This window comes from Mycteria americana, chromosome 2 (genome assembly GCF_035582795.1).
Source record: "Mycteria americana isolate JAX WOST 10 ecotype Jacksonville Zoo and Gardens chromosome 2, USCA_MyAme_1.0, whole genome shotgun sequence".
Taxonomy (NCBI): Eukaryota; Metazoa; Chordata; class Aves; order Ciconiiformes; family Ciconiidae; genus Mycteria; species Mycteria americana.
The window spans coordinates 52,100,245-52,119,050 of record NC_134366.1 but is presented as its reverse complement, the minus strand read 5'-3'; the positions used below and the strand labels follow the sequence as shown (position 1 = coordinate 52,119,050).

Below are 18,806 nucleotides of genomic sequence, written 5' to 3'. Positions count from 1 at the left end.
GAGAGACTCTGTAAGTACCTTTACAGAAGGAAAGGCTGCAGTTTGTGCCTTAATAGACCCCAAAATACTTGCATGGTAAAGGTATCTTAAAAGTTGTCACTGGAAGACAGGTCTAAGGTCATGCTTGTAGTCAGGAAACAGAAGCATAGGAAAACAATGTATATCCAGAATTATTTTCTTCTTTCAGGCATAACTTTTTAGACTGAGATTTTCTCTCAGGTCTCATATAGTTTGACAATCTGGAAAAGAACATTAAAGGAAAGAGCTTTTGGGAAGCCTTGACATTAACATAAAAGCTGACCTACATTTTTTTTGTCTAAGTAAGTTATCAATTATAGTATTTTGTTTTCTCATCCTGAGCTGTAGATGCAGTCACTTGTTGGCAGTGTATTAATTTAAGCCAGTGATGCCATCCACTTATATTTGTTATATTATCTGGTTTAGTATGTGATAAAATTGTGTAAATTTCCAAGTAAGTTGTACTAACTTGGAACTAAGTCTTGTACCTCCTGTTTAAAAGGAGATCTATTGTACTAATACGGAATTTATTAAAATCCACTTAATTATGCAGTTGCTTCAGATCCTAGATTTTATGGGGACCTTATTTGTCTAGTTTTCTGTAGAAACAAGGCTCACATGATCCTGTGTGCATGGGCCATGTGTATTCATATTCATCTCAGTCCATTTTTTTTGGCCTCTTGTCTAGTGTGGACAATTGTGACAGATAAGGATCTTAAGGAAACAGAGTTGTCCAAGAAAATGCGGTTCCAAGTTTTATGAAAATAAACAGCTAATAGAGGGGAGTAATTCTGCTCATGTCTTCACGGGGAAAAATTTGCAGTGCCTGTCTTACTAGAAAATAAAGAGGAGGAAAAACTGTTACGAAAGCCCAAGCGTCAGGAGGACCTTCCTTTGGCATTGGCACCTTCATGGGCAGCAAATTGAGCTAACTACAAGATGTGAAAATGCAGGTCTGATGTTCATAATGAACTATTATAGGAAATTAAGAATGAAGTCTTGGAACAGTATGCGGGATAGTTAAGGGCGAAAAAAAGTGTCCTTACTTGTTAAAATAATTTAGTTTAACTGATCATTTCTGGTCATGTTCTTCTTTCTATATTAGCGGATATTGTCCTCTCATCTAGTTTCTGTTCATAGATGGGAACTTCCTCACAATCCCAATAGTATTTTGAATTTCCTTTTGTTTTCTGACTTTTTTTCCCTTTCTTTTAACAAGAGCAAATGAAGAGAAATAAAACTTCCCTAGCTTAACAAACAGTGGACAAATGGTGTGGTCTGAACTGCTAGGGAAGACAGTATGAGCTTCTCAGTTGTTTTCTTTTGGGAGTTTGGAAAACGATGTAATGACCTTAGTGGATGAGCCGAGTAGCCAGACTGAAGTAAGCTCGTAGCATCTGGGAAACTGTTTACACCATGGTGGGTTTTTGGTTTTGTTTTTTGTTTTGTTTTGTTTTTTTTTCCTGCAGTCTGTATTAGTACTTACATTTGGGGGCTTAGTTAGTTTTGCATTTTGTTTGCTTTTTCTGAGTCTTGGTAACTGCAGGCCCTCCCCCCCTTTTGTTGTTGTTGTTGTTAAGGCATTGCTTTGTTTCTTTCAGCAGCTTATAAGGTAGAGGAAGGCCTAAAGCCTTACTGGCACCTGTTTCAAAGGAATTTTGATTTTCAGTTAATCCTGAGTTAGACCTCTAGAGTAATCTTTTAAAGAAAACGAGGGACAGAACTGCAGTCCTAATATATGATCCAGAGAGGAAAAAAAAGAGCTTCTTCCAAATCCTTAGTCCTCATAATTATTAATTTGAATTTAATAATTTGTAGTTGAAAATACTAAAACATTGGATTTCTAATATTTATTTTCTTTCTGTTTTAAGACAAGTACTGAGAAATCTTAACTGCTCTGATATATGTAAATACGTTTGGAATGGATCAAGTATATTCTGATAATTTTGTCTTCATGAAAGCTTTCAAGGAATTATCAGCTTTCTAATTGGAACTTTAATTTAGGTTAAGGTATAGTCTTTTAGCATGCTTGCATATGTATGTCTAATTTATTTAAAATATATTCTAAAGAATTCTGTAGTGATCTGTTTTTATATCTAACGCTTTTCTTTCAACAGGTAGCATTACTGGGATTAGATGTTTTGGGTGCCTTTGTCGACAGACTATCAGGACGCTTTAAATCCTATATAGGAACTGGTAAGTGAAATATAACTTTCTTTTTCTTAAGACCAAAAGTAAAAGACACTTCCCCCCCCCCCCCCCCCCTCCCCCCAGCAGCTGAAGTGCAACATGTTGAAAGCTTTCTGAGCCAATTATAATACATTGGTAGGCATCTTATTGCTGTTGTTGGAATTTAAATAATTTTATATTAACTTGTAAATATTCATTTGTCATGCAATCACTGATTTCTAGGTGGTGTTTGGGATTTTGTAAAGGTTCCAGGAATATCTTTTCAGTAATTAGTTTCATCCTATATAGTTGCTTACCACTCCCATGCTATGTACTTGCTTACCTCTCCCCAAGACAGTCATCTAAAAATTACATTGGAACATAAGTGTTAGCTTTAACTTGTGTTAAAGTTGAAGGTTTTATTTGCAGATTACTTTAATTAGAGCCATATGTATGCTGAAGCCTGTGGTCTCAGAGGACTATGTGGTCTACCTCCTGTTAGATAACTGGACTGTAGCTTTTAGTAGTCTAAACTTTGTATGGGATGAAAAAAAGTGCTGTTATTCTTGTGTGAAATGTTTACTCGAATGAATTTCAAATTAATGGATCTAAATGTGCCTGAGTACGAAACAGTTGTTCTGGGAAGTATGAGCAAACTACGCTGCTCAACTCATTTTGCTGCTGTCCTTGAAAACAGATAGTGATACTAGGGTATTAACGTTGGTGTTGTATCACTGGCTATTTTTAACAGAAGTTTCTAGCTTAATGTCCTTTTCCAAAATTCGTGTGAATTATCTTGCATCTTGTTCCCACATGCCCAGCTATGTCAAACTGTCTGTCAAAATGTTAAGCTTCCTCCTCTTTACATGTCTACTTTTGTATTTAAGAGTTAAGAAATCAGCAAAATTTGAAAGTTCAAAATATATGCAAAATATAGTTTATGACAAATTACGAACTAAATTCATTGAAAGTATATTTCAGGATGCTGTAGAACTATTGCAATAGTGCACTACAGAATTTAAATCTATTTTGTTGCAGAGGGTTTTTCTTTGGCTGGTTAGTTTTGTATTGGAGCAGTGTAAGGGAACTGGAGGCGTATTGTGCTATGCAGAATATGGATTTCTGAATAGTCTGCATTTGTAGCTACAAACAGTGCTAGGCTTCAGAGTCTTACTCTGTTTTGATTTATATTTTAGTGGTGCGTGTAACTTAAAATTACAGCAACTCCATTAAAGGTTGGAAAGCTTTTTTCATTTCTTCTATTTTTTTTTTTTTAACTGAACTATTTGAGAATAGTTTGAAAACAGTATTTTTTTTTTTTGTCCCAATATTTGAGTCATTTGAGATTATGAGCAAATTAAAGATTTAAATTTCAGTACTCAGTAGCATTTCTATTTTAAAGAAAAAAAAAGAGTACTGGTACTGGGTGACCATGGAACATGTTTAACATCAGTAGACATCTGAAGCTGTGTATTCCAGAAGTACTGTTTAGAAAAGCTGAGTAGTAGTGCCTTCAACTGAAATTGGTTTTCTGAGCATCTCCAGAATCAAGACCTGTAGAGTGCGTTATGCTAAATATCCAAGTCACTGTTGTGCATGATCAACTTTTATGTAAGCTTAACGGGCACTGCAATGTTAGTCTCATAAAAGGCAGAAAATAATCTTTATTTTAGATGACTTTTTAAAAAGAGTGATTTATAGTGTGAATTCTCTTCAGTTGGTAGCTGTCTCTCCAAGTCTTATAACAAGATTTGGATCATTTTCAGTTTTTGTCAGTGAAGCAGTAATACAAAAACTTTATTGTAAATGTCTGGGAGTGTGGATAGTCTGGGGTTTACGAGAGTAATTAAAAACACACTGGTGAGCAAGAAAACTGCTTTCTTCAACAAAACTTAAAGAACCAGCAGTTTCCCAAATCATGTTCTGTTGACTCCGCAGATTTGGCTTCTAACATAATCTGAGAATGACTCCAGTAAGTCAGACCAAAGACTCGTGTCTGACAGTGATCCGTTTGCAGATGCCTGAGAAGAAAGTAAGGACAGGACAAAGATGCAGTGCTAACTCCTTCAGTATGACCCCCCTAGCTGTCAGCAGTCTTGCAGCTTAGGGCCAGCTGAGGCAGATGGGATCTTCAGTGTCTCCCCTGTCACCCTGTTTTCCTACAGCTTTATCTGGTTGGTTTTTGAACCCACATAGACCTTTGGCTTCTACAGTGTTCTGTAGTAATACTTAATTATGCAAAACTCTTGCTTTGGACTGGCCGCCTGATAACCTGATGCTTGCTAGACCTTTTGTGTTAGAGAGGTGAGCCATCATTTCTTATCTTCTTGACTACCAGTCTTCATTATATGGATCTCTTCTGTGCCTCTCCTCTGCTATCCTTCCCCCCTCCCCACCCTACCCCACCCTGGGCAAGAGTCCCAGTCTAATTCTTTGTTGTATATACATGGTTCCACAGCTTTTATTGTTCTTGTTTCCCCTTTCAGTGCCTTTCTGTTGTAGTGCTTTTGAGTTGAGGAAGCCATAGCAGCACAGATCAGCATAAGTTTATAGTGGCATAATTCTGTTTGGTTTTATTATGTCATGTATTACTTTCATAATTATTGATAACCTATTTCTTTGTTACATCGCTGCTTCCTGAAAATTGACCTAATATGTTCATGAGGCTGTCTACTGTAACAACCTGTTTCCTGTCCAGTGATGGTGGATTTAGGGCCCACTGTCCCTTGGAGGTGTCTTTTCCTCCCTGCCTTTATCATTATGGTACTTTCCTTCCTGTAATACTTTCCTTCCCTTCTTGAGAACTATGTGAAAATCCAACTGCACTCTGTTAGCTGAGTTACCTTCTGCACAGCTGTTCTGCAGAGAGCTCTTACAAGTTTGTGAGGTACCTCTTATTTTTATAAAAGCTACTGTCTTTTCTATGCCATAGCTGGCTCTGTGTGTACCGACTCTAACTACAGTCACTTCTCTACATATGCCAGAAAAAAAATAGAATCGTAGAACCATTTAAGTTGGAAAAGACCCTTAAGATCATCAAGTCCAACCGTTAACCTAACACTGCCAAATCCACGACTAAACCATGTCCCTAAGCACCACATCTGCACCTCTTTCAAATACTTCCAGGGATGGTGACTCAACCACTTCCCTGGGCAGCCTGTTCCAATGCTTGATAACCCTTTCAGTGAAGAAATCTTTCCTAATATCCCATCTAAACCTCCCCTGGCGCAACTTGAGGCCATTTCCTCTTGTCCTACCGTTTGTTATTTCAAAGAAGAGACCGACACCCACCTCGCTGCAACCTCCTTTCAGGTAGTTGTAGAGAGCCATAAGGTCTCCCTTGAGCCTCCTTTTCTCCAGGCTAAACAGTCCCAGCTCCCTCAGCCGCTCCTCATCAGACTTCTGCTCTAGACCCTTCACCAGCGTCGTTGCCCTTCTCTGGACACGCTCCAGCACCTCAATGTCTCTCTTGTAGTGGGGGGCCCAAAACTGAACACAGTATTCGAGGTGCGGCCTCACCAGTGCCGAGTACAGGGGCACGATCGCTTCCCTACTCCTGCTGGCCACTCTATTTCCGATAAAAGCCAGGATGCTGTTGGCCTTCTTGGCCGCCTGGGCACACTGCTGGCTCATATTGAGGCAGCTGTCAACCAACACCCCCAGGTCCTTCTCTGCCAGGCAGCTTTCCAGCCACTCTGCCCCAAGCCTGTAGCATTGCATGGGGTTGTTGTGACCCAAGTGCAGGACCTTGCACTTGGCCTTGTTGAACCTCATACAATTGGCCCCAGCCCATCGATCCAGCCTGTCCAGGTGCCTCTGCAGAGCCTTCCTACCCTCCAGCAGATCAACACGCCCGCACAACTTGGTGTCATCTGCAAACTTACTGAGGGTGCACTTGATCCCTTCATCCAGATCATCCATAAAGATATTAAACAGAACTGGCCCCAATACTGAGCCCTGGGGAGCACCGCTTGTGACTGGCCGCCAACTGGAGTAAACTCCATTCACCACCATTCTCTGGACCTGGTCATCCAGCCACTTTTTAACCCAGCAAAGAGTACACCCATCCAAGCCATGAGCAGCCAGTTTCTCCAGGAGAATGCTGTGGGAGTACTTTTAGTTCAGGTTTAAATGTAACCTCTTTGTTACATCTGGATGATGAAAATTGCTTGGAAATAGGAAAAAATAGGCTTCCCCTGCCCTGAAACTTTGTAAAAGTTTCCATAGTTATGGATTTGAGAAGAATCAACTACTCTATGCAAACTGCCATTTTAGCAATTTTTTTGTATCTTGGTTGTGTCCAGTTAGGTCATTGTTTGATGTGAACATAGTTAATGAGGTGGGTAATCATGTATTGCAAATTTGCAATTCATACAGATGATATGAGGAGAAAATAAAGATCATGGTATCAAGCCTGAAAACGTGGGGAAATTTGGAAGCAAAATACTTCAACTAAGTAACAAGGTTCTTATAGCCCCATAGGAACTCTTGGTAGTATTTTACATGGTAGGCATTTACTTTCTTCTGTTTTGGTCAAATAAGTGTGAGTATATTATTTTTGAAGACAAGCATAATAGAACTTTTCCAGGCAATTTAATTATTACTTTGCAATATTCAAAATATAGTTAACTTCTCATTTATTGCAGTAAGTCATTGTAGGTACTTGCATGCTCGCTGAAGATCAGGATTGCACCATGAATATAGCGAAGGAAGATGTATATGTAAAATACCTACCTACTGTGTTTTCTGTCTTTTTTTAAAATACAATGAATCCTATTTCCTATGTGAAATTTCACTTTTATAGCTGTATTTTGTCATAAAATACCTGGAACCTTCAATGTATTTTTGTCTTAATAAAGTGTTACATTTTGGTGACCCTGAGGTGTTTTTATTCATGATTCAGAACTTGGTGAATGATGGAAGTATAATAGCATATTACCCAACTATAACATGGCAAAACACCCCCCACCCCCACCCCCCCATTTAATTTCCTGTTCAGGTATGATGGGGATAGATTTCTTTAAGTGCAGAGAAAAATAACTAATGTGACTGAATATTCACCCACATAAGCATTACAGGCTTTTTGCTAAGAAGTAAAAAACACAAACACATTATTATTTCCATCTTCACAGCCTACACGTATGCTGTAAATTAGATTTGAGCAAAATCAATACAACAGTTGTAGGACAGATGCTTTCCGATATGCTGAAGAGCATGTTAGTGATCTTTGTATTGAAGTATAATGCCTGATAAGAGACTTAATTCAGTTTCCTAGGCAACAATCTAATGTTGCAGTAACTTTCTTCCAAAGCATTATCCTTTTATGATTAACCACATTGCACGCTCTCTGCAGCTGGCATCAGTGTTCTGGGAACTTGGACACACAAATGTGGAATCTCTTTTTTAGTACTTCCAGTGAAGATGCTTGAAAACACTTTGAAAGCAGTAAATACTGGGGTATGTGTTAGTTCATAAGACTATGTGGCTATATTCTGGAAAAAATAAAGCAGATTAAGGAGTGTTTGAGTGTTACATCTTTCAGTATTTAACACTACTGCTTGTTCTGTGATTAAAAGAGATTACGTAAGAGTACATAATTACCCTGTCACAATCTCTTTTCCCAGGTGATGGCATTAATTATTAAAATACCATATATCAGAAATAAAAGAGAATACCAGAATTATGGGCAAATGTGACTGAGTGAATGAGTTTCTGGGAAAAGTCTCTACTCATACTTGTAGTTTTGTTTTCTTAAAGGAGTGAATGTTATTTTGTCCTCTCATTGCTGTCAAAGGAATGGGAAATAAAAAGTGTAATAAAGGTATATGGAATCTGTTTCATTTTTAAAGTGGTGTTATATCATGACATATTTTTCTGCATGTATTGAACTGTCCATTAGTCTATGATAAAATTATTTTGTCATTCATTTTCACATACAACCTTACAAGATGTTGCAAAATATATTTCAGTTACCTGCAGATAAAAGGAAAGATACTTGGCACTTAAAAAAGACCAAACATGGATACACATGTTATATTTAAATATATACATATATGTATAAGTCTGAATATAGACACACATTTTACACACAAAAACCCCATATGTAAATGTGTGTATATGTGTAATAGCAGTTTCAAATTCTTCTTACTGTAAAAAGAAGCCAGTGGGCAAAAATAATTTTGGAAGATAGTTGTAGTGCTGTACACTAAGATGCAAAACCAATTTGAAGTGTTTAATTTCTTTCCCAGGTGGCTTCTAGAAGTGATGGAAGAACCTTTAAATTAGACTCTTCAGAATAATTTAAATGCTCTTTCAAATTTTTTTTGTCATAATTAAGTGTGCAAGTATGTTGCCTGATTTATTTTAAAGTAGCTGTAAGGACTTGCAATGTGCATTAATTTTTTGAGTGAATTGGGATTAAAAGTATTTGGTACAAGAACTTGGAAATATTTGTTTGAGTAAGACTGCATTTAGATAAGTGACACCTAAGTTCTTAATTTCTGCTTTTTCTCCTGCCTAATGATTGAAATTTTTGGATTGAAAAGACTTGAATGCATAGTTTAATCAAGATGTGACTCTTCAATAAGTGGTTTTAATGATGTATGGAGAAATCCTTTCCTCAACACCATGAAAACCAAGAACTGTTTTAGCATGAGCTACTATGGATATATAGCATGTAGAAAAACATTGTATCTTCAAGTTTTAGGGACTGACTGATTTTTTTTTTTTTTTTAATTTTTATTAATTTAATTTAAATGTTGAGACTAATGGCATGATCTGTTTAGGATTCCAGATTACAAATGCTTGCAGAACATCTAAACATAAAACCTGGAATAATTTAGGGTGGAAGAGACCTTCAAGATCATCTGGCCCATGTCTTTGCTTAAAGTATGGCCAACCTCAGATGTTAGAGAAAACTTTGACATTAAATCAAATAATTCAAGAAATTGAATTGCTCAGATAATGTAAAGCAAGCTTTTCTATTTATGTAAGAGAAGTCTTGTCTCAAAGGTATCTTGTGGCATCTAAATGCAAGTCAGGTGTTCTGTCTGACATTGCCTGTTCATTTTACTTCTTATTGACCTCAGGAAAAGCTGTGTTGGATAGGTGTTGTAGGATTTTTTAAACAATAAAGTGCTGAATATTTCAGACTTTTTTTTGGAAAAGGCTTTTAGAGGATACTCCAATATTTGTATTTTTTTCTTCAGAATAGATGTTTTGAATAGCTTTTATATTTTCAAATTTAACAAAAAGATGAACTTCCTGCAACATGTCAGAAAATTCTTAAATTTTCTTTGGTTCCCTCTCATGATCATAGCTAATTGTCATAGCTGATTTAAGCTGTGGCTTTTTTTCATCTTGGTGACAGATTCCCTAAAGAATAATAAATAAAATAAAGTAAAAAAATAAATACAAATCTATGCAGCCTTTTAAAGCTCTTTATGTCCTGGCTGGCTACCACTGGCATTTATTATTAGTGGGAATAAATTTAACCTGAAGTGATCCATGCTTGAGTGATAGGCTGTGATTTAGAGTACCATCTGCTTGCTGTCTGTGGACATTTCACTGTATGACACCTAGAAATGCAGTGTCATTAAATAAAAGTAGAGAAATCTTAGCCTTCCTTGGTTTCTGTTTGGTTCTAATTAATACTAGTTCTGTAAAAACCTAGCCCAGAGCTAAAAAATTTCTGAAGATGACATGAACATTTGTTTTCTACCTTCTAGTTTTCTTGCTGGTCTAATACACCTCTTGAAACTCTTTGGACTTGAAGGCCCTCTTCCCGTGTTCTTGAGACTGAGACCCTGATAGATTCATGGATGTATCATGTAAAAAAAAAAAAAAAAAAAAAAAAAAGTGTTTGTTTTTTTCTTCCACTACTGGTGATGAAGAGTATATATCTCATTAATCCCATTAATGCTTTTCTTAGTTGGCTCCTGGAGAGACCCAAAGAAGCACATGAATGTCTGAGATGGCTTTTGATTAAACTTACTGTGGACTGGACTTTACCTTGAGGGGGAGCAGTGAGGCCCTCTCTGAGAGCCTGCTAATGATTCTTTGCTTAGAAGTAGTCCTTGGCCATCTGGGTCTGTCGGACCAGCCCTATTGCTGACCGCCATAGGAGCCTCTGTGGGATTCCTTTTTCTCCCATGCATCTTACCCAGAACAACAGAGACTCCTGTAATTGCAGAGGCAGCTGTTTCCTTCCCTCCTTTCTAATGGCAGCTGTTTAATGCTGTTGCCTGAGCTGGCAAGGTTTCTGAGAAAACTAGGACGATATTGCTGCCTAGGTTTAATCTGTTTCTGTCCTCACAGCCTTTTCTTTTAATGTCGAAGACGAGAAGTTAGACTTTTTAGTAACAGAATTTTTGCCAGCACTGATGTTGTTTCCTTGGTAAACATTCTTGTTTGCTTAATGCTTTTTTGTAAGTCTTTGCAGTAGAGCAGACATGGACTATCTAAAGTTGGTTCACAGAAATGGGTAGGTGTGAGAGGCTATACATAAAATGGGCACTTACAAAGAGCAGGTATAAGTGGTCAAGAGAGACGGAATAGAGAGGGAGCCGTGAGCGATAATAGAAACTGAAAAGCTCCATATTTGTGTCATAACAGAAGGAACTCGTGTTAAAGTTTAACAAAAGGAAATTGTTTGTGCTACCTATGGTATTCTTTGCTGCAGGGGGTCATACAGTTAAGCTGCTCGGGATTTTTAAAAATACATTGGGTGCCATTCTAGGCACTGACTTCTGTGATTTACTTGTCTATCATCTTCAGGCCTGGTAGAGGAAATAAATATTTAATCTTTCAAGGCTGTACTCTGACTCTCCAGGCTGGTTTTGGCCTTAACTCTTGCATCTACTGTCCAACTAGTGGTGATAAATTCATTATGTGAATTTGTATAAATGAAAATTTATTTAGGTTAACTGAGCCAAGAGAAGGAAGACAAACAGTGGAGAAGAAACAGATGGGATAATAAGCTCTGTTGGGGATATAATAGAAAGGTAACTATTATGCAATTAGAAAGGAAAAAGTCATAAATAGCAGTTCATATGTAAATAGGTCAGTTTGAGGTAGATCTGGTAGAATTAGTGTGCTATAAAATATTTTTACTAACACTTTTAAGTTTTCTTCAGTAACCAAAACCTGTAAAATTGTGGTATAACAACGTAGAAATCTTAACAGGAAAAACTCGGGAGTGGCTGGTAGTGATAGGAAACTTTGACAATATGCTAAAATGTGGTGAAAAGGCAAATTGAATGGGATATAGTGCTGCTTGGCTCTGCAAAAAGAATCAGTGTCTCTTAAATTTAGTGTAATGTTTCTCTGCATATCAGCAGAAATAAATAAAAGGAAGAAAGTTGTGATATGTTATTAGGTTTTCCAAAATCCCCTTGAAATAATTAAAGAAGCTAGGCAACAGAAGGAGTAAGATGGGTAAGGTTAATATAAAACAGTAGGAGTGTGTGAATCCATACTGAATGTGACAAATTATATACTTCACTGGGTAACTTGTTAGGAGACTACCACTTTGAATACTGCCTTCATGCATGGTCCTGCTTCTCCTTCCTCACCTTTCTTTTAACTCCAACATCTGTTTGGGATTGTTTCATTTGCAGACTGATGCCAGAAACGACCAAATGCATATATTTGCACTGCAACACAAAGAAGGATGCTAATTTGATAATGCTGATGAGAAAGCATATAAAACTTAAAGGAAAAGTATCAGCCAAAATTATTGTTCAGTTGTATTTGGAATGAAGTTGGGGGGGGGCTTTATCCTTTGATGTGTTTTCTGGTCATCCATTCTTTGGGATGTAGTGGTACTCTAATCTTCTAAAGCAGAGACTTGATTTTTGGTAAAGGGTGCCCTTGTATTGCAAGTGTGACTTCAGCTGTTCCTGGTAGGGATAGAAACCTGCCTAAAGCTGGCCAAGGTAAAAATCTTTTTATAAAATCTTCGTGCACAAACACCCAGCAGATACTTCCTAAGGTGCCAAAACCTCCACAGGCTGTTCCTGTTGGCTCAGTTCCAACGTACCTCTCTTAGCTCGTGCTTCTGATTGACATGCGTGTATCACCTTGAATGTCTGAGTACGTCCTCGGTTCACCTTGTAAACAGACAAATACTGGTACAAGGGGTGGTACGGGCTGTGAGGGGGAGCAGTGGTTGGGGTTGTGAGTAGGCAAAGCTGCTGCTTTCTAGTGGCAGCACTGGCTTATCCCGATGTAGAGCAAAAGCCTGTGTTGTACTGTCATCTCTGACGCTCAGCTGTAATTGCTGCTTTGGGCTCAGGTGAGGTTTCTTATAAGAATTCAAAGTTTCTTGTGCTCTTGCGTTTTTTTGTCTGGGCAGGACTAGAGAGGAGCAAGGAGAGGCAAGGAGGCTTGGAGTAGGGAAAAGAGAAGGGTGATCAGCAAAACAAGATGCTGGGATGGACCTGAGTGTCTCAAATGTTGTCAGAATTTTGGGGTAGAGAGATGTGTTTCCCGCTCATTGATAGAAAGGACAGCCAACACAATTCAGCTATTTTTCACTGTAGCTCTCTCTAGACATGTCTAACATTTGGAGAAAAAGTGATGAAGGCATTAGGAGTTCAAATTGAAATATGTTTGGTGGAGATCCCCTTCTGGTTGAGCGTTCTGAAAGTTCATCAATAGGCAACCAACTTCAAATAATTTCCTATTGGAGCTTATTCTGAACTACCAAACTGAAAACCAGCTGGTGGTTGCCAGCGTTCAGCAGCCTAATTTCACTTGTCTTAGGCAAACAGAATATATCATGCCTTATATGGGGTCTTACAGAAACTTGAGATTTAGGGTGGGAAAAAGTCAAGCCTGCAGACATGTGGGCCCTTTAACAGCTCCCACAGCAGGTTGTCCCTCTGTCAGAGCTCCACGAGGAACAAAGGCTGGCACGTTCAGTAGCTACGCACGCTGAAATCTGCAGGCTGTGTCATAGTTTAACTCGATGACCTCACCTCTGTTCAGCGGCTTCTAGTAGCTGTTCTCTGTGCTTGCCTTAGCGATCTGAGCGGAGCCCTGGTATCTGCAGCTCCGTCAACTGACTCGGCGTGCTCATTAGTCACAAAGGAGCCGTGTTGCCGCAGGACTGGCACTCGCTGTGTTTCCCTCCGCTGGAACAGCTTCTCAGTGGCTGTGTTTGTTGCCCTCTCTGTAAAGCAAGAGTTGCCTTCAGCTGCCCAGCAGTCAGGTTAGTTCACCAGTAACGTATGGTACGGGTAAAAGGACAGTTTAGAAGTGCTGAAAATAGTAATGAAAAATACTGTTGGGAAGAAAAATGTAATCACTAAGTATATAAATGATTTGGAAATTTAGGGCAGAGGTCAGCTATGTACTCCCAAAATTCACTTCTTGAGTTCTGGATGTTTCTTCTGTGTTCACAGAATGGGAAAAAAAAAAACAACCCACCAAACAAAACAAAAACCCCAAACAAAACAAAAATACCTCCACCCCACACCAACAAAACAACAACAGAAAACCCAAACCAAAACAAAAACCCCAAACCTTTCTCTTCAAACTGTAAAATGAAGGTGGCTGTAATAATTTATTCAGAGGAGAAAGGGAAGAGAAGATAGATGAAAAATGCAAGAACTTGATAATGGTAGCTAAAGATGTCAGTGGAATATGCAGAGCCAGTAGAATTAAATATTCAGATTAGGACAATTAGAAAGTGCTCAGATATAGCAGGAGGGGAAATTCAAACTTCAGCAGTGTATTTGTCCAGTAATAATCATGGTACAGAAATGGCTGTTTTTAATGTGGGAACAGAGGGCTGAGGAGACCTCCTGAGTTACTGATTCTGTTCCCTTTCTTTTGCCGGCAACACTGTTGTTTAGTTATTACTATAAAATCATTAAGTACTGTTAAAATTCTTTCAGATCTCCCTTTTGAAAAATAGGGCGATACAGTTATCTCTTCTCTGAGTAGAATAGGAAAATTAATTTTATAGCAGTCAGCAGCTGAGAGAGATCAGGCAGCAACTGTAAAATACTCTCAGGTGTTGAGAGATACAACACCAAATGCATGATTTTAGCTGTTATCTTTTTTGTTGGAATATGAGCAAGTCTCCAAAAGACTTAAGGTAAACATTATGCTAGTTTTAGAAGTTTGGAATAAATGGCACGGTAATTGCAAACTTAGCCCCAGCTTAACTAGAGTGCAGGAGCAGAAGGACGGGCTGGGGTGGTTGTTGTGGTCTCTGTTGAATAAGTTCCACCTAGATTACGTGACTGATACTTGCAGCTCTTAGAAAACTGTGGATCAGATCAGAAACAAAAGTTAATGCAGAAGGTTGAGCTGTTGACAGGTGAATCTTACTGCTGGCATGTGACGCTGCTTTTTCTAGGTGGTGTTTCGCATGCTTATACTAACTTTAAAAGCACTGTCCCGTGGGAGATGACATCTCTGCCAGTTCCATGTCAGTTGTACTTCCTGCGGGAAGACGCGGTGCACTCGGTGTCGTCACCCCTCGTTTTGAAGAACTGGTACCAAAAGTGCCGGGGGGGGAGAGAATCTCCCAAAGCATCTGTGTAGGCCCCAGATGGAGGACTGGGAACCAGTATAGCAGGATGTCTTGCATAATGCTGATCTAAGCGTTCATTCAGATAACTTTCCTAAATATTGTAACATTAATTTGTTTATCAGATGTAATGAGAAACTTCTCTCTGGATAAGCAAATGAAAAGAATTGGTGAGTCCTTTCCTTTTGAGTGAGTTCTGATTTTTAGGATGTGAAATCATCAGCTATCATGCAATTTTAGTTAAGTATTTTTTGAGGACGCTCGTTTTAAAATAGTAACTTTTACTGATACTTTTACTGAAGTAAGGCCGAGTTTCCAGAAGATACACTGTGTGAATAGGAGGATTTAAAACTTTTAAAGTTTTTGTAATTAAACAGCAAAATCCCACTGATTTGAAAAGAGTCCTTTTTCCTATCCCAATTCTTTCTCATGCCCCACAGCCTAGCATTATTTTTCAGAAAAGCCAGGTGTTCAGAAGCTACTAGCATACTTTTGCAGATTAAATTTAAGTCATTTATACAGTTTTTAAGATGGGAAGCTTTCTTTTTAGCCTGTTGGAAGACACTGTTTTCTTCAATTTCAGTCCAATGCATTTGTTGTTAGTCTTGTAACATACGCAGAAATACATTTGAGACTTTAAAATACTTTGATCAACTTAAAATCAGATTTTATTTTTGAATGAGACGTATCTTGAATCTGTTTCAGGAAATATCCTTAAGTATTAGAAAATCTTCATTGGGTGTTTAATCTTTTTTCTTTTTTCTTTTTTTCCCCTCTCCTGTAGTTCTCCTGCCTTTGATAGATCGTATGGGAGATGCCAAAGATCAAGTTCGCGAGCAAGCACAGAATCTTATATTGAAATTGATGGACGAAGCAGCACCGCCCATGGTATGATTACTTAATGTAGATTCAGATGTAGGCCTCCAGTGAGCTTATGACTTATGCATGAGCTTGACTTTGAATATGTCACAACGTTATGGCTACTATTAATGGTGTAAATGTTAAAGATACTCTTAATGGATTGACACTGATGCATTGTTCAGCTAAAGATAAAAATCTGGCACAGTGCAATTCTGCAGTTTTTGCGTATCATAGCTAAATTCTGAGTAGATGCTTTCATATCATGTGGCAGGACTTCGTTAATTAAAGCATGTTTGAAGCAATCTCCTGGGTTTAAGTTTGCATAATGAGATTAAATAAGTTTGTTTAGCTCTGAATTTATTTTAAAATTAGCTTTGTACTTTAACACGTAGGTGTAGTCCCTCAGTTGAGATGGTGCATTCTAACTTAGAAATTCTAACTTAGAAAAGGCTTTCTAGATGTATGACAAGCATGCTGTGTGAACCTTTGACAAACTGAGATGGGGATAAGTTTCCCTCTACCTCATCGTCTTAGGTTGAAGTTTGAGTTAAGCAAACCTTTTTACAGTTCTTAGCACTATGTGGCTTCCAAGTGCTAAATCTTGTATTTCTACTGTGTGAGTCTGAAAAATGTAGGATTGTTTAACAGGATTATATTGTTTGAGCAATGATGTTATTTGGAACTCTGGAGACCCTGGTTGTCAGTAGGAACTGTTATTGGAGTTTTTAATTTCTGAAGAAAATCTGTTTGAGTTTTCAGTGCAGAAGTTAATAGGGAACATCTCATTTTTTGTGAACAAAAATGAGGTTCTTTCGTGTGCTAATTCCTGGCTTTGTTTCTTCATAGATACAGGTTTGAATGTTTGTGCACAGGGAATAAGATATTGCAGACTTCATCTGCAATGAGAAAATTGGTCTCGATTGCTTTGTTTGCCTGATAGGAAAAACAGGTAACATGTTAGGCAACTATAGAAACATTGATCTCTCTTCAAGCTTGAGGTATTTTCTCACATGATTTGGTCACAGATCTGAGTGGGATTTAGGCATCAAATTCTAGTAGTGTCAACCACAAAGACATGCCTTTACCTTTTCCCAAGATCTAGTTTTGATCATATTCATTGACAGGAGACTTTGCAGCATTTTTTCGTGCCTAAGTGCAAGTACTTCACGAGTGACATGTTCCTGTGCCCAAGATGCTCTGAAGTACCTGGCATGCAGACCTGAATTGTACAGTGATAGGATTTGGATAAACGCACAGCAGAGCATCTTGGCGACATGTTCATTTGAACAATCACTGATAAAGAATGTGGTGATAGTTGCTTCATGCTAGGCCCTCATCATGAAAGAGTTTTAGATTACAGGTCCATCTTTCAGTTTCTGAAGAGTTGTTAGGTTGTACACTGAGGTGATGGAAGGAAGCTTCCATACCCTTTGAAGGTTACCCGCAGTATAGGAAAGAATACAAGGTTCACGAGGTCCAAGGAACAGCATGTGTAAATAAGTGAAGGTATGGCTCTTCTGGTAGCTCCCCTAGGGTGGGAGAAACCTGGCTTCAGATGTCTGCTCCCAGGAGAGCTTATGTATCATTAAAAATTTGGATGAAAAGCATCAATCATCCTCACAGCAGGGACCAGAACAGAGAAGTCTTTCCGGTGCCTCCAACACTGAAATACAGAGTTTTAGGCTCCCTTTGCTGCAGAGAAACATCCCTTTGGAAGAGCTGGGTGGAATCCTTTTTTAGGGATAAGACCTGTAAGTTTCTTCCTAATTAACTCATCTTGTCTGTTCTAGTGTGTTGTTGAGTAATATTTAATTTGTACTGATGTCAGTTCCCTTTTCTTGTTTTCAATGCGTTTGGGGTTTTTGTTTTTTGTTTGGGTTTTTTTTGCTTTGTTTTTTTATGAGAGAGAACTAGATGTAGCTTGTTACAGGCAGGAAAGCATAAAAATAACAATATAGATGGTATAAATGCATGAATGGGACAAAGGGAGGTTGGCACCAACTGTTGCTAGCAAGTCGTGAGAGTTGAAATTTCTAAGCAACCCTTTGAATTTCTGTTTAGAATAATTCAGTTCCTAAAGTAGGGTTAATTTAGTGAAAGCCTAAATTTCTCTTCAGTCTGGTTTGTTTGTTTCGGTACTCTACAGTTACCTTTCTACCTGTATTTTTTACACCTCGCAAGATTTCCTTTTTTCCATGTTTGTCCAGGACAGTGGGTTAACTGGAAGGATGTTTTCTTCCATAAAATCCTGTTCTTTGTTGTTAAGCTGTGCCGTTTTGGCAAGCCATATCCTGCTTGTCTAAGGTTTGTTTTCTCTAAATGTGATGAAGTATCAAACAAACAAACAAACAAGAAACCACATATGGGACAAAATGATCAAGCAAGGCTCTAACTGGAAAATTTTACATCTGCTATGAAGTGTGCTACCTCATTGATAAAGAAGATGCAGTATTCCCTGCTCTTACGCTGTCTGTTTTTGTTGGTCCATAGCTGTTCGTGAGGGGTTTTTTTTCCCCCCAGCAGGCTGAATACGATTGCAGTAATTGGTATCTAATAGGTTTTAGCAGATTTGTATGGCATCGTTACAGGCTGCAATTGCACCGCTCCGGGGTTAGGAACGAGGGTGGTGCCCAGGCTGCAAAATGTGCTATTGCCAGTGTGCAGCCATCACTAGGCAACGCTCCCCGCGGATGCTGGCTGAGGCTGTCATGGCAGCGCTGCAGCTGGGGCAGTTGCAGTTGGAGTCTGTGCATCTGCTCCGAAACACCGCTGAGAATCCCAAGTCTCGTAAGCTTCATGTTTTACGCTTTTTACACCGTAACGCACAGCTAGAGAACGGCAAGGAGATGGAAAGGTAAAAAGATAAACCGAGGAGGGAAAGAGTCAAGGCAGGCAGTGAAAAACAAGTGCGCAAGAAGGTAAATGAGGGTTTAGTGAGCTAGAGAATCGGACTACAGGAAGCGGCACCAGCACAAAAGGAGAAACGAAAGCAGAACAAAAATGGAAGGGAAGGAATTGGAATGAATGGGCAAGAAATAATGGAAAAGTGAAGAAATAAATTTAAAGCAGAAGTAGGGGAGAAGTGGACAGCAGGAGTATGGATAAGAATGAGCTAACATGGATGAGAGGAAATGTTGGCAGGGAAACAGAATATGAAGCAAAAAGAATATAGCAACTTCTGCTTGAGTCAGTAGTTTGTAATTTTAATGTTTGTTTC

The 18,806-nt window shown here is 38.6% G+C and overlaps 1 protein-coding gene across 11 annotated transcripts in view; it reads left to right on the top strand.

The window, feature by feature from the left end:
• Positions 1-18,806, top strand: part of CLASP2 (cytoplasmic linker associated protein 2) — a 153,489-nt gene that overhangs the window by 12,410 nt on the left and 122,273 nt on the right. For all 11 annotated transcript variants that reach the window (XM_075493402.1, XM_075493409.1, XM_075493399.1 and 8 more), the window contains exons 2-3: positions 2,136-2,214; positions 15,513-15,616. In XM_075493402.1, coding sequence (XP_075349517.1) covers positions 2,136-2,214; positions 15,513-15,616 — 183 coding nt within the window. The remainder of the gene's footprint in view (positions 1-2,135; positions 2,215-15,512; positions 15,617-18,806) is intronic.